This window comes from Salvelinus alpinus, chromosome 12 (genome assembly GCF_045679555.1).
Source record: "Salvelinus alpinus chromosome 12, SLU_Salpinus.1, whole genome shotgun sequence".
NCBI classification, from domain to species: domain Eukaryota; kingdom Metazoa; phylum Chordata; class Actinopteri; order Salmoniformes; family Salmonidae; genus Salvelinus; species Salvelinus alpinus.
This window is the reverse complement of record NC_092097.1, coordinates 61164113-61188406: the sequence shown is the minus strand read 5'-3', so window position 1 is coordinate 61188406 and position 24294 is coordinate 61164113. Positions and strand designations below refer to the sequence as shown.

General features: G+C 41.8%; 1 protein-coding gene across 3 annotated transcripts in view; it reads right to left on the bottom strand.

The window, feature by feature from the left end:
* abhd6a (abhydrolase domain containing 6, acylglycerol lipase a) overlaps positions 1-24294 on the bottom strand; it is a 44362-nt gene that overhangs the window by 16836 nt on the left and 3232 nt on the right. For all 3 annotated transcript variants that reach the window (XM_071337023.1, XM_071337022.1, XM_071337021.1), the window contains exons 2-4: positions 18877-19009; positions 9204-9363; positions 297-410 (exon numbers count right to left, since the gene is read on the bottom strand). In XM_071337023.1, coding sequence (XP_071193124.1) covers positions 297-410; positions 9204-9363; positions 18877-18995 — 393 coding nt within the window. In that variant the 5' untranslated portion in view covers positions 18996-19009. The remainder of the gene's footprint in view (positions 1-296; positions 411-9203; positions 9364-18876; positions 19010-24294) is intronic.

Here is a 24294-nt window from a genome sequence, read left to right as displayed (position 1 = left end):
CTATCTGTAGATGAATGTACTGACTATGACTGTGATATGTGGTTGTCCCACCTAGCTATCTGTAGATGAATGTACTGACTATGACTGTGATATGTGGTTGTCCCACCTAGCTATCTGTAGATGAATGTACTGACTATGACTGTGATATGTGGTTGTCTCACCTAGCTAAAGAGTTTCTGCTAAATGACAAAATTGTAAATGTGATCTTGGTACAGTAACAGTATACAGCGTTTACAGTGGTGTAACGTGACGGAGAGCTTACAGAAGGAAAATGAATGTAATCAATCAATCAGTACCTGTCGTATCCTCTTGACCTGTCCCTCGATGGAATAGTCTCTGGCATCGGTGCGGCTGGTGCCCTCGTGTCCGGGCATGTCAACGCACAGCAGGTGCTGGTGCTTGGGCAGGAACTACAGATAGACATTACAGCACAGTTAACACCCCAACCACCCTGTCTATCTACTACAGATAGACATTACAGCACAGTTAACACCCCAACCACCCTGTCTATCTACTACAGATAAAGACATACAGCACAGTTAACACCCCAACCACCCTGTCTATCTACTACAGATAAAGACATACAGCACAGTTAACACCCCAACCACCCTGTCTATCTACTACAGATAAAGACATTACAGCACAGTTAACACCCCAACCACCCTGTCTATCTACTACAGATAGACATTACAGCACAGTTAACACCCCAACCACCCTGTCTATCTACTACAGATAGACATTACAGCACAGTTAACACCCCAACCACCCTGTCTATCTACTACAGATAAGACATTACAGCACAGTTAACACCCCAACCACCCTGTCTATCTACTACAGATAAAGACATTACAGCACAGTTAACACCCCAACCACTCTGTCTATCTACTACAGATAAAGACATTACAGCACAGTTAACACCCCAACCACCCTGTCTATCTACTACAGATAGACATCCATACAGCACAGTTAACACCCCAACCACACTGTCTATCTACTACAGATAGACTCCATACAGCACAGTTAACACCTCAACCACCCTGTCTATCTACTACAGATAGACTCCATACAGCACAGTTAACACCCCAACCACACTGTCTATCTACTACAGATAGACTCCATACAGCACAGTTAACACCTCAACCACACTGTCTATCTACTACAGATAGACTCCATACAGCACAGTTAACACCCCAACCACCCTGTCTATCTACTACAGATAGACATTACAGCACAGTTAACACCTCAACCACCCTATCTATCTACTACAGATAGACATTACAGCACAGTTAACACCTCAACCACCCTGTCTATCTACTACAGATAGACATTACAGCACAGTTAACACCCCAACCACCCTGTCTATCTACTACAGATAGACATTACAGCACAGTTAACACCCCAACCACCCTGTCTATCTACTACAGATAGACATTACAGCACAGTTAACACCCCAACCACACTGTCTATCTACTACAGATAGACTCCATACAGCACAGGTAACACCCCAACCACCCTGTCTATCTACTACAGATAGACATTACAGCACAGTTAACACCCCAACCACCCTGTCTATCTACTACAGATAGACATTACAGCACAGTTAACACCCCAACCACCCTGTCTATCTACTACAGATAGACATTACAGCACAGTTAACACCTCAACCACCCTGTCTATCTACTACAGATAGACTCCATACAGCACAGTTAACACCCCAACCACCCTGTCTATCTACTACAGATAAAGACATACAGCACAGTTAACACCCCAACCACCCTGTCTATCTACTACAGATAAAGACATACAGCACAGTTAACACCCCAACCACCCTGTCTATCTACTACAGATAGACATTACAGCACAGTTAACACCCCAACCACCCTGTCTATCTACTACAGATAAAGACATACAGCACAGTTAACACCCCAACCACCCTGTCTATCTACTACAGATAGACTCCATACAGCACAGTTAACACCCCAACCACCCTGTCTATCTACTACAGATAGACTCCATACAGCACAGTTAACACCCCAACCACCCTGTCTATCTACTACAGATAAAGACATACAGCACAGTTAACACCTCAACCACCCTGTCTATCTACTACAGATAAAGACATTACATCACAGTTAACACCTCAACCACCCTGTCTATCTACTACAGATAAAGACATACAGCACAGTTAACACCCCAACCACCCTGTCTATCTACTACAGATAGACTCCATACAGCACAGTTAACACCTCAACCACCCTGTCTATCTACTACAGATAGACTCCATACAGCACAGTTAACACCTCAACCACACTGTCTATCTACTACAGATAGACTCCATACAGCACAGTTAACACCCCAACCACCCTGTCTATCTACTACAGATAGACATTACAGCACAGTTAACACCTCAACCACCCTGTCTATCTACTACAGATAGACATTACAGCACAGTTAACACCTCAACCACCCTGTCTATCTACTACAGATAGACATTACAGCACAGTTAACACCCCAACCACCCTGTCTATCTACTACAGATAGACATTACAGCACAGTTAACACCCCAACCACACTGTCTATCTACTACAGATAGACTCCATACAGCACAGTTAACACCCCAACCACCCTGTCTGTCTACTACAGATAGACATTACAGCACAGTTAACACCCCAACCACCCTGTCTATCTACTACAGATAGACATTACAGCACAGTTAACACCCCAACCACCCTGTCTATCTACTACAGATAGACATTACAGCACAGTTAACACCTCAACCACCCTGTCTATCTACTACAGATAGACTCCATACAGCACAGTTAACACCCCAACCACCCTGTCTATCTACTACAGATAAAGACATACAGCACAGTTAACACCCCAACCACCCTGTCTATCTACTACAGATAAAGACATACAGCACAGTTAACACCCCAACCACCCTGTCTATCTACTACAGATAGACTCCATACAGCACAGTTAACACCCCAACCACCCTGTCTATCTACTACAGATAAAGACATACAGCACAGTTAACACCCCAACCACCCTGTCTATCTACTACAGATAGACTCCATACAGCACAGTTAACACCCCAACCACCCTGTCTATCTACTACAGATAAAGACATACAGCACAGTTAACACCTCAACCACCCTGTCTATCTACTACAGATAGACTCCATACAGCACAGTTAACACCTCAACCACCCTGTCTATCTACTACAGATAAAGACATTACAGCACAGTTAACACCTCAACCACCCTGTCTATCTACTACAGATAAAGACATACAGCACAGTTAACACCCCAACCACCCTGTCTATCTACTACAGATAGACTCCATACAGCACAGTTAACACCTCAACCACACTGTCTATCTACTACAGATAGACTCCATACAGCACAGTTAACACCCCAACCACCCTGTCTATCTACTACAGATAGACTCCATACAGCACAGTTAACACCCCAACCACCCTGTCTATCTACTACAGATAGACTCCATACAGCACAGTTAACACCCCAACCACCCTGTCTATCTACTACAGATAGACTCCATACAGCACAGTTAACACCCCAACCACCCTGTCTATCTACTACAGATAGACTCCATACAGCACAGTTAACACCTCAACCACACTGTCTATCTACTACAGATAGACTCCATACAGCACAGTTAACACCCCAACCACCCTGTCTATCTACTACAGATAGACATTACAGCACAGTTAACACCCCAACCACCCTGTCTATCTACTACAGATAGACATTACAGCACAGTTAACACCTCAACCACCCTGTCTATCTACTACAGATAGACTCCATACAGCACAGTTAACACCCCAACCACCCTGTCTATCTACTACAGATAAAGACATACAGCACAGTTAACACCCCAACCACCCTGTCTATCTACTACAGATAAAGACATACAGCACAGTTAACACCCCAACCACCCTGTCTATCTACTACAGATAGACTCCATACAGCACAGTTAACACCCCAACCACCCTGTCTATCTACTACAGATAAAGACATACAGCACAGTTAACACCCCAACCACCCTGTCTATCTACTACAGATAGACTCCATACAGCACAGTTAACACCCCAACCACACTGTCTATCTACTACAGATAAAGACATACAGCACAGTTAACACCCCAACCACCCTGTCTATCTACTACAGATAAAGACATACAGCACAGTTAACACCCCAACCACCCTGTCTATCTACTACAGATAAAGACATACAGCACAGTTAACACCCCAACCACCCTGTCTATCTACTACAGATAGACTCCATACAGCACAGTTAACACCTCAACCACCCTGTCTATCTACTACAGATAGACTCCATACAGCACAGTTAACACCCCAACCACCCTGTCTATCTACTACAGATAGACATTACAGCACAGTTAACACCTCAACCACACTGTCTATCTACTACAGATAGACATTACAGCACAGTTAACACCCCAACCACCCTGTCTATCTACTACAGATAGACATTACAGCACAGTTAACACCTCAACCACACTGTCTATCTACTACAGATAGACATTACAGCACAGTTAACACCCCAACCACCCTGTCTATCTACTACAGATAGACATTACAGCACAGTTAACACCTCAACCACACTGTCTATCTACTACAGATAGACTCCATACAGCACAGTTAACACCTCAACCACACTGTCTATCTACTACAGATAGACTCCATACAGCACAGTTAACACCCCAACCACCCTGTCTATCTACTACAGATAGACATTACAGCACAGTTAACACCTCAACCACACTGTCTATCTACTACAGATAGACATTACAGCACAGTTAACACCCCAACCACCCTGTCTATCTACTACAGATAGACATTACAGCACAGTTAACACCTCAACCACACTGTCTATCTACTACAGATAGACATTACAGCACAGTTAACACCTCAACCACACTGTCTATCTACTACAGATAGACTCCATACAGCACAGTTAACACCCCAACCACCCTGTCTATCTACTACAGATAGACATTACAGCACAGTTAACACCCCAACCACCCTGTCTATCTACTACAGATAGACATTACAGCACAGTTAACACCCCAACCACCCTGTCTATCTACTACAGATAGACATTACAGCACAGTTAACACCCCAACCACACTGTCTATCTACTACAGATAGACATTACAGCACAGTTAACACCCCAACCACCCTGTCTATCTACTACAGATAGACATTACAGCACAGTTAACACCCCAACCACCCTGTCTATCTACTACAGATAGACATTACAGCACAGTTAACACCCCAACCACCCTGTCTATCTACTACAGATAGACTCCATACAGCACAGTTAACACCCCAACCACCCTGTCTATCTACTACAGATAGACATTACAGCACAGTTAACACCTCAACCACACTGTCTATCTACTACAGATAGACTCCATACAGCACAGTTAACACCTCAACCACACTGTCTATCTACTACAGATAGACTCCATACAGCACAGTTAACACCTCAACCACCCTGTCTATCTACTACAGATAGACTCCATACAGCACAGTTAACACCTCAACCACCCTGTCTATCTACAACAGATAGACATTACAGCACAGTTAACACCTCAACCACCCTGTCTATCTACTACAGATAGACTCCATACAGCACAGTTAACACCTCAACCACCCTGTCTATCTACTACAGATAGACATTACAGCACAGTTAACACCTCAACCACCCTGTCTATCTACTACAGATAGACTCCATACAGCACAGTTAACACCCCAACCACCCTGTCTATCTACTACAGATAGACATTACAGCACAGTTAACACCTCAACCACCCTGTCTATCTACTACAGATAGACATTACAGCACAGTTAACACCTCAACCACCCTGTCTATCTACTACAGATAGACTCCATACAGCACAGTTAACACCTCAACCACACTGTCTATCTACTACAGATAGACTCCATACAGCACAGTTAACACCTCAACCACCCTGTCTATCTACTACAGATAGACTCCATACAGCACAGTTAACACCTCAACCACCCTGTCTATCTACTACAGATAGACATTACAGCACAGTTAACACCTCAACCACACTGTCTATCTACTACAGATAAAGACATACAGCACAGTTAACACCTCAACCTTTGATGACCAGCTGATCAAATCAAATTGTATTTGTCATGTGGAGCTGATGATGTGGGGCTGATGATGTGGGGCTGATGATGTGGGGCTGATGATGTGGGGCTGATGATGTGGAGCTGATGATGTGGGGCTGATGATGTGGAGCTGATGATGTGGAGCTGATGATGTGGGGCTGATGATGTGGGGCTGATGATGTGGAGCTGATGATGTGGAGCTGATGATGTGGGGCTGATGATGTAGGCTGCATGTGCCCGTGTGGCGTGTCCTAGCTACAGAACAGAACCCTTGCTGCTCAGCACACCCAGTATTCTGCTTATCATAGTGACCAATCCAGTGCAAAAACAAGTCACGAGAAGGCCAGTCCGAGTCACCAATTGTCGAGAAGGCAAGTCAGGAAAATCGGGACTCGGGTCCGAGTCCTGGACTCAAGTACTACAACACTACTGTGTACTATGGTACTGTATGGTCTGATATACTATGTTACTGTATGGTCTGATATACTATGGTGCTGTTTACTATGGTACTGTTTACTATGGTACTGTATGGTCTGATATACTATGGTACTGTTTACTATGGTACTGTATGGTCTGAAATACTATGGTACTGTTTACTATGGTACTGTATGGTCTGATATACTATGGTACTGTTTACTATGGTACTGTATGGTCTGATATACTATGGTACTGTTTACTATGGTACTGTATGGTCTGATATACTATGGTACTGTTTACTATGGTACTGTATGGTCTGAAATACTATGGTACTGTTTACTATGGTACTGTATGGTCTGATATACTATGGTACTGTTTACTATGGTACTGTATGGTCTGATATACTATGGTACTGTTTACTATGGTACTGTATGGTCTGATATACTATGGTACTGTTTACTATGGTACTGTATGGTCTGAAATACTATGGTACTGTTTACTATGGTACTGTATGGTCTGATATACTATGGTACTGTTTACTATGGTACTGTATGGTCTGATGTACTATGGTACTGTTTACTATGGTACTGTATGGTCTGATGTGCTATGGTACTGTTTACTATGGTACTGTATGGTCTGATGTACTATGGTACTGTTTACTATGGTACTGTATGGTCTGATGTGCTATGGTACTGTTTACTATGGTACTGTTTACTATGGTACTGTATGGTCTGATGTACTATGGTACTGTTTACTATGGTACTGTATGGTCTGATGTGCTATGGTACTGTTTACTATGGTACTGTATGGTCTGATGTACTATGGTACTGTTTACTATGGTACTGTATGGTCTGATGTACTATGGTACTGTTTACTATGGTACTGTTTACTATGGTACTGTATGGTCTGATGTACTATGGTACTGTTTACTATGATACTGTTTATTATGGTACTGTTTACTATGGTACTGTTTACTATGGTACTGTATGGTCTGATGTACTATGGTACTGTTTATTATGGTACTGTATGGTCTGATGTACTATGGTACTGTTTACTATGGTACTGTTTACTATGGTACTGTATGGTCTGATGTACTATGGTACTGTTTACTATGGTACTGTTTACTATGGTACTGTATGGTCTGATGTACTATGGTACTGTTTACTATGATACTGTTTATTATGGTACTGTTTACTATGGTACTGTTTACTATGGTACTGTTTACTATGGTACTGTATGGTCTGATGTACTATGGTACTGTTTATTATGGTACTGTTTACTATGGTACTGTTTACTATGGTACTGTATGGTCTGATATACTATGGTACTGTTTACTATGGTACTGTTTACTATGGTACTGTTTACTATGGTACTGTTTATTATGGTACTGTTTACTATGGTACTGTTTACTATGGTACTGTATGGTCTGATGTACTATGGTACTGTTTATTATGGTACTGTTTACTATGGTACTGTTTACTATGGTACTGTATGGTCTGATGTGCTATGGTACTGTTTACTATGGTACTGTATGGTCTGATATACTATGGTACTGTATGGTACTGTTTACTATGGTACTGTTTACTATGTTACTGTATGGTCTGATATACTATGGTACTGTTTACTATGGTACTGTTTACTATGGTACTGTATGGTCTGATGTACTATGGTACTGTTTACTATGGTACTGTTTACTATGGTACTGTATGGTCTGATATACTATGGTACTGTTTACTATGGTACTGTTTACTATGGTACTGTATGGTCTGAAATACTATGGTACTGTATGGTCTGATATACTATGGTACTGTTTACTATGGTACTGTATGGTCTGATATACTATGGTACTGTTTGGTCTGATATACTATGGTACTGTATGGTCTGATATACTATGGTACTGTATGGTCTGATATACTATGGTACTGTTTACGATGGTACTGTATGGTCTGATATACTATGGTACTCTTTACTATGGTACTGTATGGTCTGAAATACTATGGTACTGTTTACTATGGTACTGTTTACTATGGTACTGTTTACTATGATACTGTATGGTCTGATATACTATGTTACTGTATTGTCTGATGTACTATGGTACTGTTTACTATGGTACTGTTTACTATGGTACTGTATGGTCTGATATGCTATGGTACTGTTTACTATGGTACTGTATGGTCTGATATACTATGGTACTGTTTACTATGATACTGTATGGTCTGATGTGCTATGGTACTGTTTACTATGGTACTGTATGGTCTGATATACTATGGTACTGTTTACTATGGTACTGTATGGTCTGATGTACTATGGTACTGTTTACTATGGTACTGTATGGTCTGATATACTATGGTACTGTTTACTATGGTACTGTATGGTCTGATATACTATGGTACTGTATGGTCTGATATACTATGGTACTGTTTACTATGTTACTGTATGGTCTGATGCACTATGATCACTGTATGGTCTGATTTCAGATAGACATTATATGTGATATTTAGCAGACACTCAAAGCGACTTAAAGTGAGTGTATTTTTAGTAAATGTGATTCCTGCAAAATGTGTGCATGGCTGTCCTATGGCTGTCCATACTGTACCTTAGCCACAGGCAGCCACATGTCCTTGTTAGCAGAAAAGCCGTGGAGCATGAGAATAGAGGGGCGGCCTGGACCAGGCTTCCCTCTGTAGGAGTAACAGAACCGGTAGCCTCTGTTCTCAGAGTAGACAACCTGCAGGCCCAGCCGCCGACGCCAGTACCTGATACGGGGCCGGGGGGAGACAGTCATGGGTTAGTTATACTAGTTAGGAGAAAGATAGAACATAGAGTCAGTTAATGAGAAATAGAACGACAGTAACAGGAAAACAAATAGAACGACAGTAACAGGAAAACAAATAGAACGACAGTAACAGTAAAAACAAATAGAACGACAGTAACAGGAAAAACAAATAGAACGACAGTAACAGTAAAAACAAATAGAACGACAGTAACAGTAAAAACAAATAGAACGACAGTAACAGGAAAAACAAATAGAACGACAGTAACAGGAAAAACAAATAGAACGACAGTAACAGGAAAAACAAATAGAACGACAGTAACAGGAAAACAAATAGAACGACAGTAACAGGAAAAACAAATAGAACGACAGTAACAGGAAAAACAAATAGAACGACAGTAACAGGAAAAACAAATAGAACGACAGTAACAGTAAAAACAAATAGAACGACAGTAACAGGAAAAACAAATAGAACGACAGTAACAGGAAAAACAAATAGAACGACAGTAACAGTAAAAACAAATAGAACGACAGTAACAGTAAAAACAAATAGAACGACAGTAACAGGAAAAACAAATAGAACGACAGTAACAGGAAAAACAAATAGAACGACAATAACAGGAAAAACAAATAGAACGACAGTAACAGTAAAACAAATAGAACGACAGTAACAGTAAAACAAATAGAACGACAGTAACAGGAAAAACAAATAGAACGACAGTAACAGGAAAAACAAACAGAACGACAGTAACAGGAAAAACAAATAGAACGACAGTAACAGGAAAAACAAATAGAACGACAGTAACAGGAAAAACAAATAGAACGACAGTAACAGTAAAAACAAATAGAACGACAGTAACAGGAAAAACAAATAGAACGACAGTAACAGGAAAAACAAATAGAACGACAGTAACAGGAAAAACAAATAGAACGACAGTAACAGTAAAAACAAACAGAACGACAGTAACAGGAAAAACAAACAGAACGACAGTAACAGGAAAAACAAATAGAACGACAGTAACAGTAAAAACAAATAGAACGACAGTAACAGTAAAAACAAATAGAACGACAGTAATAGGAAAACAAATAGAACGACAGTAACAGTAAAACAAATAGAACGACAGTAACAGGAAAAACAAATAGAACGACAGTAACAGGAAAAACAAATAGAACGACAGTAACAGGAAAAACAAACAGAACGACAGTAACAGTAAAACAAATAGAACGACAGTAACAGGAAAAACAAATAGAACGACAGTAACAGGAAAACAAATAGAACGACAGTAACAGTAAAAACAAATAGAACGACAGTAACAGGAAAACAAATAGAACGACAGTAACAGTAAAACAAATAGAACGACAGTAACAGGAAAAACAAACAGAACGACAGTAACAGTAAAACAAATAGAACGACAGTAACAGGAAAAACAAATAGAACGACAGTAACAGGAAAACAAATAGAACGACAGTAACAGGAAAAACAAATAGAACGACAGTAACAGTAAAAACAAATAGAACGACAGTAACAGGAAAAACAAATAGAACGACAGTAACAGGAAAAACAAATAGAACGACAGTAACAGGAAAAACAAATAGAACGACAGTAACAGGAAAAACAAATAGAACGACAGTAACAGGAAAACAAATAGAACGACAGTAACAGGAAAAACAAATAGAACGACAGTAACAGGAAAAACAAATAGAACGACAGTAACAGTAAAACAAATAGAACGACAGTAACAGGAAAAACAAATAGAACGACAGTAACAGGAAAACAAATAGAACGACAGTAACAGTAAAAACAAATAGAACGACAGTAACAGTAAAAACAAATAGAACGACAGTAACAGGAAAAACAAATAGAACGACAGTAACAGGAAAAACAAATAGAACGACAGTAACAGGAAAAACAAATAGAACGACAGTAACAGGAAAAACAAATAGAACGACAGTAACAGGAAAAACAAATAGAACGACAGTAACAGGAAAAACAAATAGAACGACAGTAACAGGAAAAACAAATAGAACGACAGTAACAGGAAAAACAAATAGAACGACAGTAACAGGAAAAACAAATAGAACGACAGTAACAGTAAAAACAAATAGAACGACAGTAACAGGAAAAACAAATAGAACGACAGTAACAGGAAAAACAAATAGAACGACAGTAACAGGAAAAACAAACAGAACGACAGTAACAGGAAAAACAAATAGAACGACAGTAACAGGAAAAACAAACAGAACGACAGTAACAGTAAAAACAAACAGAACGACAGTAACAGGAAAAACAAACAGAACGACAGTAACAGGAAAACAAATAGAACGACAGTAACAGGAAAAACAAATAGAACGACAGTCAGTAACAGGAAAACAAATAGAACGACAGTAACAGGAAAAACAAATAGAACGACAGTAACAGTAAAAACAAATAGAACGACAGTAACAGTAAAACAAATAGAACGACAGTAACAGGAAAAACAAATAGAACGACAGTAACAGGAAAAACAAATAGAACGACAGTAACAGGAAAAACAAATAGAACGACAGTAACAGTAAAAACAAATAGAACGACAGTAACAGGAAAACAAATAGAACGACAGTAACAGGAAAAACAAATAGAACGACAGTAACAGGAAAAACAAATAGAACGACAGTAACAGTAAAAACAAATAGAACGACAGTAACAGGAAAAACAAATAGAACGACAGTAACAGTAAAAACAAATAGAACGACAGTAACAGGAAAAACAAATAGAACGACAGTAACAGTAAAAACAAATAGAACGACAGTAACAGGAAAACAAATAGAACGACAGTAACAGGAAAAACAAATAGAACGACAGTAACAGGAAAACAAATAGAACGACAGTAACAGGAAAAACAAATAGAACGACAGTAACAGTAAAACAAATAGAACGACAGTAACAGTAAAAACAAATAGAACGACAGTAACAGGAAAAACAAATAGAACGACAGTAACAGGAAAAACAAATAGAACGACAGTAACAGTAAAACAAATAGAACGACAGTAACAGGAAAAACAAATAGAACGACAGTAACAGGAAAAACAAATAGAACGACAGTAACAGGAAAAACAAATAGAACGACAGTAACAGGAAAAACAAATAGAACGACAGTAACAGTAAAACAAATAGAACGACAGTAACAGGAAAAACAAATAGAACGACAGTAACAGGAAAAACAAATAGAACGACAGTAACAGGAAAAACAAATAGAACGACAGTAACAGTAAAACAAATAGAACGACAGTAACAGGAAAAACAAATAGAACGACAGTAACAGGAAAACAAACAATAGTATGTGCAGTAGGGATTCAGCAGTAGGGATTCAGCAACACAGATTCAGCAGTGTTTATTATAGGAGTCCACGACAAGTGACGAGGATGGGATTTTTCCAGTGTATTTTAGCAACAGTGGGTAGCTTCCTTCGTTAGCAAGAAGGGCGAGTTATCAAGAGGATGGTTGAACATGGCGCTGTTCAGCAGTGAAACCTACCAGGACAGATTTCAGCAGTGAAACCTACCAGGACAGATTTCAGCAGTGAAACCTACCAGGACAGATTTCAGCAGTGAAACCTACCAGGACAGATTTCAGCAGTGAAACCTACCAGGACAGATTTCAGCAGTTGACAAAGAAGAAAGAAGGACTGTTTTCTGTCTGTTGTCCAACGAAAGACATTCTCTATATTGAAAGACTTGGCTGCGCCAGCTAAACTTGACTGATCTGAAGGAATTGCTACAAGTGTTAAGATATTTTTTTTATAGGCAGAGAGATGTACTTTTCGTAACCGTAAGCAGCTTGTTGGTGAAATGGCTTATGAGTACATTGCTGCCAATGGAAGATCAGCAAGGGGCGTGAGGAAAGCGACCGCTACGCAACGATGGCGAGGAGAGAGACTCCAGCTCAACGGAGTGTCACCGAAGCAATGGGAGAGAACATTCGGGGGGGGGGGTTGCCGTTATAAGGAGTTCCAGTGTCGTTTCTGCAAGAAAAATGAACATTTGGAAAGAGCCTGAAAGAAGACGGGCTCTGCTGATAAGCATGAGTCAGCAGGTCAGTGAGAGGTCTACGCCCCAGACATCACACTCAAAGAGTGGACAAGAAGTGAACTTGATTGACAAAGGAGAAGAAGAGTGCCTAGGAGCTGTGTCTTGGCTGTGGACAGCAGCAGAGGACAAAACTGAATTAGGGCCTCTTCAATGTGAAAGCAGACTGAGTATGTGAAACCATCGCGTAATGGTCCAGGGTAATGGAGTGAAACCGTCATGTAACGGTCCAGGGTAATGGAGTGAAACCATCATGTAACGGTCCAGGGTAATGGAGTGAAACCATCATGTAACGGTCCAGGGTAATGGAGTGAAACCATCATGTAACGGTCCAGGGTAATGGAGTGAAACCGTCATGTAACGGTCCAGGGTAATGGAGTGAAACGATCATGTAACGGTCCAGGGTAATGGAGTGAAACCATCACGTAATGGTCCAGGGTAATGGCGTGAAACCATCGCGTAATGGTCCAGGGTAATGGAGTGAAACCATCACGCAATGGTCCAGGGTAATGGAGTGAAACCATCATGGAACGGTCCAGGGTAATGGAGTGAAACCGTCATGTAACGGTCCAGGGTAATGGAGTGAAACCGTCATGTAACGGTCCAGGGTAATGGAGTGAAACCATCATGTAACGGTCCAGGGTAATGGAGTGAAACCATAAGATTAAATCTGATCATATGTGATCTACTCAAAGCTACTCTGACTTTGAAAGGCTTTGCAGATTAAACATTGGCAATACATAGTCCCCAGCCCCCCCAAACCCTGCTACCTCTTTCTTTCTCTCTCTCCTTACAGAGGAGTACACAACAGAAAGACAGTTGAGTTTGACCGCTGCCCACTAAGCTACTGCAATATGAAAATAGCTCTGGTGACTCTGCTTCCCCCGGGATAGACTGACTTAAGGAAAATGTGTGTGTGTGTGTGTGTGCGTGGTTTATGTGTGAACAATGTTCATCTAAGATCGTACTATTGACCTTGGATGAGTGATTCAACACAACACTCCCAGCCAGAGCCAAGTCCCCAAAGCAGCCTTAGTGACAGGATCATGACAGACAGGACAGCTAGTGGGGCCTCTCTGTTCTATCTAGTCAGTCCACAGGTCAGGTTGCAGAAGGTGAACAGATGCCCTAACTTAATTTGACCCATTTTTACAAAACAGGAAAATAATCCTGCCGCAACAGGAAATGTGAATTATAATGAATGGACATTTTTGTAGGAGTTGATACATTTTTCGTGAGGTCAAATCAAGTCAGAAATGTATAAGTGGAAATGACAAACTTTATGATTATTATTTTTTATTTAACTAGGCAAGTCAGTTAAGAACAAATTCTTATTTACAGTGACGGCCTACCGAGGAATAGTGGGTTAACTGCCTTGTTCAGGGGCAGAACGACAGATCGGGGATTCGATCCAGCAACCTTTCGGTTCCTGGCCCAAAGCACTAGGCTACCTGCCACCTTTTAAAACATCGAACACAGTACAATCTTGCATTTCTACAACAACAGGGAGGATCGAATTAAGATACGGCATCTGTACTCCTTTGAATTGCCTTCAGATAATAGTGTGTTGCTCCATGCTCTGGGTGGCCTTTACTCCACTAGATTAGAAATAAGGCAAAGGTCGAGTATTGTCAAGGGTAGAAATAGGAAACAAATCACTATGGGAACTCCTCAATGTAAAAATCCCCAAATTCGATGTAACGAACACATAAAATTCCACCCATGTCAAAAAGACTTCACTTTGGGAAATATGTCCCCCCCGCCCCAATTCCACCCCTGGGTACAGAACTATAACAACAACTAAAAATAGGAAAAATAGACAATGGTCGTTGTGTACAGAATCAGAATGTTAGGGATGGATCTAAATTTACATCATGGGTAGCTGGAAAAAAGGGGGAGGGTCATACAGTTTTTCAATTTCAGTTAAGGGGACGGTTTAGTATTTCGTTAATCTAGTCCAAAGGGGAGGGTTATGTCATTTGTAATTGATGAAATGTAAATATTTCTCAGTGTTTTAGATTTTTTAAATTTTATTTTACCTTTAACTTTGGTAGGCTACTAATGGTAGGTAGGCTAGGTAATGGTTTGGTAGAATACTAATGTTAGGTAGGCTAGGTAATGGTTTGGTAGGCTACTAATGGTAGGTAGGCTAGGTAATGGTTTGGTAGGCTACTAATGACCATCAGCAGCATCAGAGCTTGGAGAAGCCTAATTACCGTGACTAAATGTGGAATTTGACTACCTTCATGACTAGTGACTGGCGGAAGCCCTACGCTGCATTACACACCGTAATGAACATTCCAACCCTGAGCCCCGGCCTGCTCTGCTCTTGTTAATCAAAAACGCTGTTGTGTGCTGTCTAACTAACCAATGGCTGTGCTGTGTAGGCCTACAGTGGCGGTTCAGGAGGAGAGTCAAATGCTTCTTCGTTATTTTAATTTTATTAGGCCTCTTCTATAAAATGCACTCTAGCTTACATGTTCTGTTCAGTTTGAGCAGAAGAGCGCGAAGGTGAGAAGGAGGACCGGAGGTCAACTTTGACAGCTTGCTACTACTATGATAGAATATTATTAAAAACAATATGGATCTTGCCCGTGATGTATTTATCAGAGTTATTGACCTCCCAATAAGCCAGATTGTGCTAACGTACACTGTGATGCTGAAACTTGAAGCAGCAGTCACAGGCACAATCAATCAGAAGTGGACAGCTCATGGTATCCATTCCAGTCGGCATAACCGATTTCAACGTCTTCATTTTAATGACTAACAACAAGATGGCTTTGTTTTGGAGCCTTTTTTCTTCCTATTTAAGAAATAAGAGCTAGGCCTGTTAGACAGACGAAATTAGGCTACAGGCTACAGGCTGCTATATCAATAGATTTTATAGGTCAATTCCTCCACCCACCATGCACTCTTTAAATAGCCTACCTCCGTGTCAGTGAAGGGCTGTTAAGTTAAAACCAGGACTTGAATGGAGTGGGTATGACAGGGTGTTCCATAGGCCTTCCTTTAGTAAAGACAGGCCTACCACTCGTTAGCTTAAGATTTAGAAGGAAATAAAACTGATTATATAAAGTGATCTATAACAGCGGTTTGGTCCGCAACGCTTTATGATAGAAACAAACTGTTTGGGAAAGAGGTGACTCTAAAGCATATAGAGATATAATTGTTTCGTTTCTTTGACATTCAGGAGGTACAACCTTCTATAGTCGAGGAGACAAAAAAATGTACATCTATTACTATCACTATTAATTGATTAAGCTATTCACTTTCTGTACGATAGAAGATGTTTAAACCCAGACAGCCTTTATGGAAACACTTGTGACCTTCTCTCGTTGGGTCAAACCACAGAAGAAGAGTAGCCAGCAGTACTCTGTCTGGGGTGGAAAGGTAAAACTAACTTCTAAACGTATCATGCTCAGATTCCTAATGATGTCTCAGATTAAATTATTTGCAAACAGGGACAGTTTCATGGCAAATATAAGACACACTGTTTTGGAGAAATATGATCAAATGAACACGTAGTCCTCTCTCGGTCCATTCTTAGCCTGTAATTTGTGTCGTGTTAAAAAAATAACCAGCTAATATGTAAAATGACGTAGAATTGCTCGACAGAAATGCTATTTTTTTCTCTGACCTGCAAATATGATGATAAACTCAGCAAAAAAAAGAAACGTCCCCTTTTCAGGACTCTGTGTTTCAAAGATAATTCGTAAAAATCCAAATAACTTCACAGACCTTCATTGTAAAGGGTTTAAAACACTGTTTCCCATGCTTGTTTAATGAACCATAAACAATTAATGAACATGCACCTGTGAAACAGTCATTAAGACACTAACAGCTTAGTAGGCAATTAATGTTATGAAAACTTAGGACACTAGAGAGGCCTTTCTACTGACTCTGAAAAACACCAAAAGAAAGATGCCCATGGTCCTGCTCATTTGCACGAATGTGCCTTAGGCATGCTGCTAGGAGGCATGAGGATTGCAGATGTGGCCAGGGCAATAATTTGCAATGTCCGTACTGTGAGACGCCTAAGACAGCGCTACAGAGAGACAGGACGGACAGCTGATCGTCCTCACAGTGGCAGACCGCGTGTAACAACACCTGTACTGGATTGGTACATCCGAACATTACACCTGCGGGACAGGTACAGGATGGCAACAACAACTGCCCGAGTTACACCAGGAACGCACAATCCCTCCATCAGTGCTCAGACTGTCCGCAATAGGCTGAGAGAGGCTGGACTGAGGGCTTGTAGGCCTGTTGTAAAGCAGGTCCTCACCAGACATCACCGGCAACAACGTTGCCTATGGGCACAAACCCACCATCGCTGGACTGACAAGACTGGAAAAAAGTGCTCTCACTGACGAGTCGCGGTTTTGTCTCACCGGGGGTGATGGTCGGATTCGCGTTTATCGTCGAAGGAATGAGCGTTACACCGAGGCCTGTACTCTGGAGCGGGATCGATTTGGAGGTGGAGGGTCCGTCATGGTCTGGGGCGGTGTGTCACAGCATCATCGGACTGAGCTTGTTGTCATTGCAGGCAGTCTCAACACTTTGCGTGACAGGGAAGACGTCCTCCTCCCTCATGTGGTACCCTTCCTGCAGGCTCATCCTGACATGACCCTCCAGCATGACAATGCCACCAGCCATACTGCTCGTTCTGTGCGCGATTTCCTGCAAGACGGGAATGTCAGTGTTCTGCCATGGCCAGCGAAGAGCCCGGATCTCAATTCCATTGAGCACGTCTAGGACCTGTTGGATCGGAGGGTGAGGGCTAGGGCTATTCCCCCGAGAAATGTCCGGGAACCTGCAGGTGCCTTGGTGGAAGAGTGGGGTAACATCTCACAGCAAGAACTGGCAAATCTGGTGCAGTCCATGAGAAGGAGATGCACTGCAGTACTTAATGCAGCTGGTGGCCACACCAGATACTGACTGTTACTTTTGATTTTTACCCCCCCCCCCCTTTGTTCAGGCACACATTATTCCATTTCTGCAAGTCACATGTCTGTGGAACTTGTTCAGTTTATGTCTCAGTTGTTGAATCTTGTTATGTTCATACAAATATTTACACATGTTAAGTTTGCTGAAAATAAACGCAGTTGACAGAGAGAGGACGCTTCTTTTTTTTTGTTGCATGCAATGCTTTTACAATAAATGATATCTTTCCACCCCTACTCTTGTCCACGGTGGTCTGTGAACCCACAACCTTCTGGCCCGCAGTCCTGTGTGCTATCAAAATTCCTGCGTTGCCATGTAATGTTTACAGAACGAAGAACAGTTTCTAAAATGGCATATCTCTCCTATCCACTTTATGTTATATTTTGGGTATAGGGGTCACTTGTTTATTTTTTTTCGAGAGTTTAGGTAATATATATTTTGCTCAAGGTCCGGCCAACCATTTTCACTTCCTTAGTGCAGTTCTTACCAGTTGTAGACATGGATGATAGCAGCAGGCCACATGTAGAATGAGGCAAAGAAGGCCAGGATAGGTATGACTAGAGTTCCTCCCGCCAGGACAAACATGTTCACCACGTCTACATCCATAGCGCTGTAGTTACCTGTAACAACACTGTTATTAACACCTGTAACATGAGCCAGTTAAACATATTAGCACCTGTTGGTTGTTTTAGTCAGTCTACTTGGCTGAAGCCATATGGTTGTTTTAGTCTACTTGGCTGAAGCCATATGGTTGTTTTAGTCAGGCTACTTGGCTGAAGCCATATGGTTGGTTTAGTCAGTCTACTTGGCTGAAGCCATATGGTTGTTTTAGTCAGTCTACTTGGCTGAAGCCATATGGTTGTTTTAGTCAGTCTACTTGGCTGAAGCCATATGGTTGTTTTAGTCAGTCTACTTGGCTGAAGCCATATGGTTGTTTTAGTCAGGCTACTTGGCTGAGGTCATATGGTTGGTTTAGTCAGTCTACTTGGCTGAAGCCATATGGTTGTTTTAGTCAGTCTACTTGGCTGAAGCCATATGGTTGTTTTAGTCAGTCTACTTGGCTGAAGCCATATGGTTGTTTTAGTCAGTCTACTTGGCTGAGGTCATATGGTTGTTTTAGTCAGTCTACTTGGCTGAGGTCATATGGTTGTTTTAGTCAGTCTACTTGGCTGGGGCCATATGGTTGTTTTAGTCAGTCTATTTGGCTGAGGCCATATGGTTGTTTTAGTCAGTCTATTTGGCTGAGGTCATATGGTTGTTTTAGTCAGTCTACTTGGCTGAGGCCATATGGTTGTTTTAGTCAGGCTACTTGGCTGAGGCCATATGGTTGTTTTAGTCAGTCTACTTGGCTGAGGTCATATGGTTGTTTTAGTCAGTCTACTTGGCTGAGGTCATATGGTTGTTTTAGTCAGCCTACTTGGCTGAGGCCATATGGTTGTTTTAGTCAGTCTACTTGGCTGAGGCCATATGGTTGTTTTAGTCAGTCTACTTGGCTGAAGCCATATGGTTGTTTTAGTCAGTCTACTTGGCTGAAGCCATATGGTTGTTTTAGTCAGTCTACTTGGCTGGGGCCATATGGTTGTTTTAGTCAGTCTACTTGGCTGAAGCCATATGGTTGTTTTAGTCAGTCTACTTGGCTGAAGCCATATGGTTGTTTTAGTCAGTCTACTTGGCTGAGGCCATATGGTTGTTTTAGTCAGTCTACTTGGCTGAAGCCATATGGTTGTTTTAGTCAGTCTCCTTGGCTGAGGTCATATGGTTGTTTTAGTCAGTCTACTTGGCTGAGGTCATATGGTTGTTTTAGTCAGTCTATTTGGCTGAGGCCATATGGTTGTTTTAGTCAGTCTATTTGGCTGAAGCCATATGGTTGTTTTAGTCAGTCTATTTGGCTGAGGTCATATGGTTGTTTTAGTCAGTCTACTTGGCTGAGGCCATATGGTTGTTTTAGTCAGTCTACTTGGCTGAGGCCATATGGTTGTTTTAGTCAGTCTACTTGGCTGAGGCCATATGGTTGTTTTAGTCAGTCTACTTGGCTGAGGTCATATGGTTGTTTTAGTCAGTCTATTTGGCTGAAGCCATATGGTTGTTTTAGTCAGTCTACTTGGCTGAGGTCATATGGTTGTTTTAGTCAGTCTACTTGGCTGAGGTCATATGGTTGTTTTAGTCAGTCTACTTGGCTGAGGCCATATGGTTGTTTTAGTCAGTCTATTTGGCTGAGGCCATATGGTTGTTTTAGTCAGCCTACTTGGCTGAGGCCATATGGTTGTTTTAGTCAGTCTACTTGGCTGAGGCCATATGGTTGTTTTAGTCAGTCTACTTGGCTGGGGCCATATGGTTGTTTTAGTCAGTCTACTTGGCTGAGGTCATATGGTTGTTTTAGTCAGTCTACTTGGCTGGGGCCATATGGTTGTTTTAGTCAGTCTACTTGGCTGAAGCCATATGGTTGTTTTAGTCAGGCTACTTGGCTGAAGCCATATGGTTGTTTTAGTCAGTCTACTTGGCTGGGGCCATATGGTTGTTTTAGTCAGTCTACTTGGCTGAAGCCATATGGTTGTTTTAGTCAGTCTACTTGGCTGAAGCCATATGGTTGTTTTAGTCAGTCTACTTGGCTGAAGCCATATGGTTGTTTTAGTCAGTCTACTTGGCTGAAGCCATATGGTTGTTTTAGTCAGTCTACTTGGCTGAAGCCATATGGTTGTTTTAGTCAGACTACTTGGCTGAAGCCATATGGTTGTTTTAGTCAGTCTATTTGGCTGAAGCCATATGGTTGTTTTAGTCAGTCTACTTGGCTGAGGCCATATGGTTGTTTTAGTCAGTCTACTTGGCTGAAGCCATATGGTTGTTTTAGTCAGTCTACTAGGCTGAGGTCATATGGTTGTTTTAGTCAGTCTACTTGGCTGAAGCCATATGGTTGTTTTAGTCAGTCTATTTGGCTGAAGCCATATGGTTGTTTTAGTCAGGCTACTTGGCTGAGGCCATATGGTTGTTTTAGTCAGTCTACTTGGCTGAGGTCATATGGTTGTTTTAGTCAGTCTACTTGGCTGAAGCCATATGGTTGTTTTAGTCAGTCTACTTGGCTGAGGCCATATGGTTGTTTTAGTCAGTCTACTTGGCTGAAGCCATATGGTTGTTTTAGTCAGTCTACTTGGCTGAGGCCATATGGTTGTTTTAGTCAGGCTACTTGGCTGAAGCCATATGGTTGTTTTAGTCAGTCTATTTGGCTCAAGCCATATGGTTGTTTTAGTCAGTCTACTTGGCTGAGGTCATATGGTTGTTTTAGTCAGTCTACTTGGCTGAGGTCATATGGTTGTTTTAGTCAGTCTACTTGGCTGAAGCCATATGGTTGTTTTAGTCAGTCTACTTGGCTGAGGCCATATGGTTGTTTTAGTCAGTCTATTTGGCTGAGGCCATATGGTTGTTTTAGTCAGTCTACTTGGCTGAGGTCATATGGTTGTTTTAGTCAGGCTACTTGGCTGAAGCCATATGGTTGTTTTAGTCAGTCTACTTGGCTGAGGCCATATGGTTGTTTTAGTCAGCCTACTTGGCTGAAGCCATATGGTTGTTTTAGTCAGTCTACTTGGCTGAGGCCATATGGTTGTTTTAGTCAGACTACTTGGCTGAAGCCATATGGTTGTTTTGGTCAGTTTACTTGGCTGAGGTCATATGGTTTACTTGGCTGAAGCCATATGGTTGTTTTAGTCAGTCTACTTGGCTGAGGCCATATGGTTGTTTTAGTCAGTCTACTTGGCTGAGGCCATATGGTTGTTTTAGTCAGTCTACTTGGCTGAGGCCATATGGTTGTTTTAGTCAGTCTACTTGGCTGAAGCCATATGGTTGTTTTAGTCAGTCTACTTGGCTGAGGCCATATGGTTGTTTTAGTCAGTCTACTTGGCTGAGGCCATATGGTTGTTTTAGTCAGTCTACTTGGCTGAGGCCACATGGTTTAGTCTGTCTACTTGGCTGAAGCCATATGGTTGTTTTAGTCAGTCTATTTGGCTGAGGCCATATGGTTGTTTTAATCAGTCTACTTGGCTGAAGCCATATGGTTGTTTTAGTCAGTCTACTTTGCTGAAGCCATATGGTTGTTTTAGTCAGTCTACTTGGCTGAGGCCATATGGTTGTTATGGTTGTTTTAGTCAGTCTACTTGGCTGAAGCCATATGGTTGTTTTAATCAGTCTACTTGGCTGAGGTCATATGGTTGTTTTAGTCAGTCTACTTTGCTGAAGCCATATGGTTGTTTTAGTCAGTCTACTTGGCTGAGGCCATATGGTTGTTATGGTTGTTTTAGTCAGTCTACTTGGCTGAAGCCATATGATTGTTTTAGTCAGTCTACTTGGCTGAGGCCATATGGTTGTTTTAGTCAGTCTACTTGGCTGAAGCCATATGGTTGTTTTGGTCAGTCTACTTGGCTGAGGCCATATGGTTGTTATGGTTGTTTTAGTCAGTCTACTTGGCTGAAGCCATATGGTTGTTTTAGTCAGTCTACTTGGCTGAAGCCATATGGTTGTTTTAGTCAGTCTACTTGGCTGAAGCCATATGGTTGTTTTAGTCAGTCTACTTGGCTGAGACCATATGGTTGTTTTAGTCAGTCTACTTGTTATTATTATTTATTCAGGCCCAGGCATTTTTACTGAGTGACTAATCACTAGAAAATACAATGACAAATGCAGATTATTTTGATTGTACAGATGTGGCATAAATGTCAGGAGAGAAGTTTTGCTCCTCTCTAAAGCGAACCAATATATAGGTCAAGTGATTTACCCGACCTTCATCTAAATGTGTCTGGAGTAAATGCAGGCAGTAGTAGCCAGCCAAGCATTAGGCTATTTATTAACATTACGACGTGCTCTGAGATGCACTCTGAATGATAGAGCAGTATTGTTAGTGAAGGAACACAAGCCACATCCTAATGCACATCCTTCCTAACTTCCTACCGTCCTTACAAGCCCTTAGAAACATCTGTTCCAAAGCCCCCAATGTGCCTCTGTTCGTTCCTGTCTTCAACGGTGTGTGTGATACCCCTAAACCTGGATTCCTGCTCCATCTCCTGATTAGCATTCTGACCGATGCACCATGGTGGCAGCAACAGTCCTGGGACCTAGCTTACAGTCCATGGTGGCAGCAACAGTCCTGGGACCTAGCTTACAGTCCATGGTGGCAGCAACAGTCCTGAACCTAGCTTACAGCCCATGGTGGCAGCAACAGTCCTGGGACCTAGTTTACAGTCCATGGTGGCAGCAACAGTCCTGAACCTAGTTTACAGCCCATGGTGGCATCAACAGTCCTGAACCTAGTTTACAGTCCATGGTGGCGGCAACAGTCCTGAACCTAGTTTACAGTCCATGGTGGCAGTAACAGTCCTGAACCTAGCTTACAGTCCATGGTGGCAGCAACAGTCCTGAACCTAGTTTACAGTCCATGGTGGCAGTAACAGTCCTGAACCTAGTTTACAGTCCATGGTAGCAGCAACAGTCCTGAACCTAGTTTACAGTCCATGGTGGCAGCAACAGTCCTGGGACCTAGCTTACAGTCCATGGTGGCAGCAACAGTGCTGGGACCTAGCTTACAGTCCATGGTGGCAGCAACAGTCCTGAACCTAGTTTACAGTCCATGGTGGCAGCAACAGTCCTGGACATAGCTTACAGTCCATGGTGGCAGCAACAGTCCTGAACCTAGTTTACAGTCCATGGTGGCAGCAACAGTCCTGAACCTAGCTTACAGTCCATGGTGGCAGCAACAGTCCTGAACCTAGTTTACAGTCCATGGTGGCAGCAACAGTCCTGAACCTAGTTTACAGTCCATGGTGGCAGCAACAATCCTGAACCTAGTTTACAGTCCATGGTGGCAGCAACAGTCCTGAACCTAGCTTACAGTCCATGGTGGCAGCAACAGTCCTGAACCTAG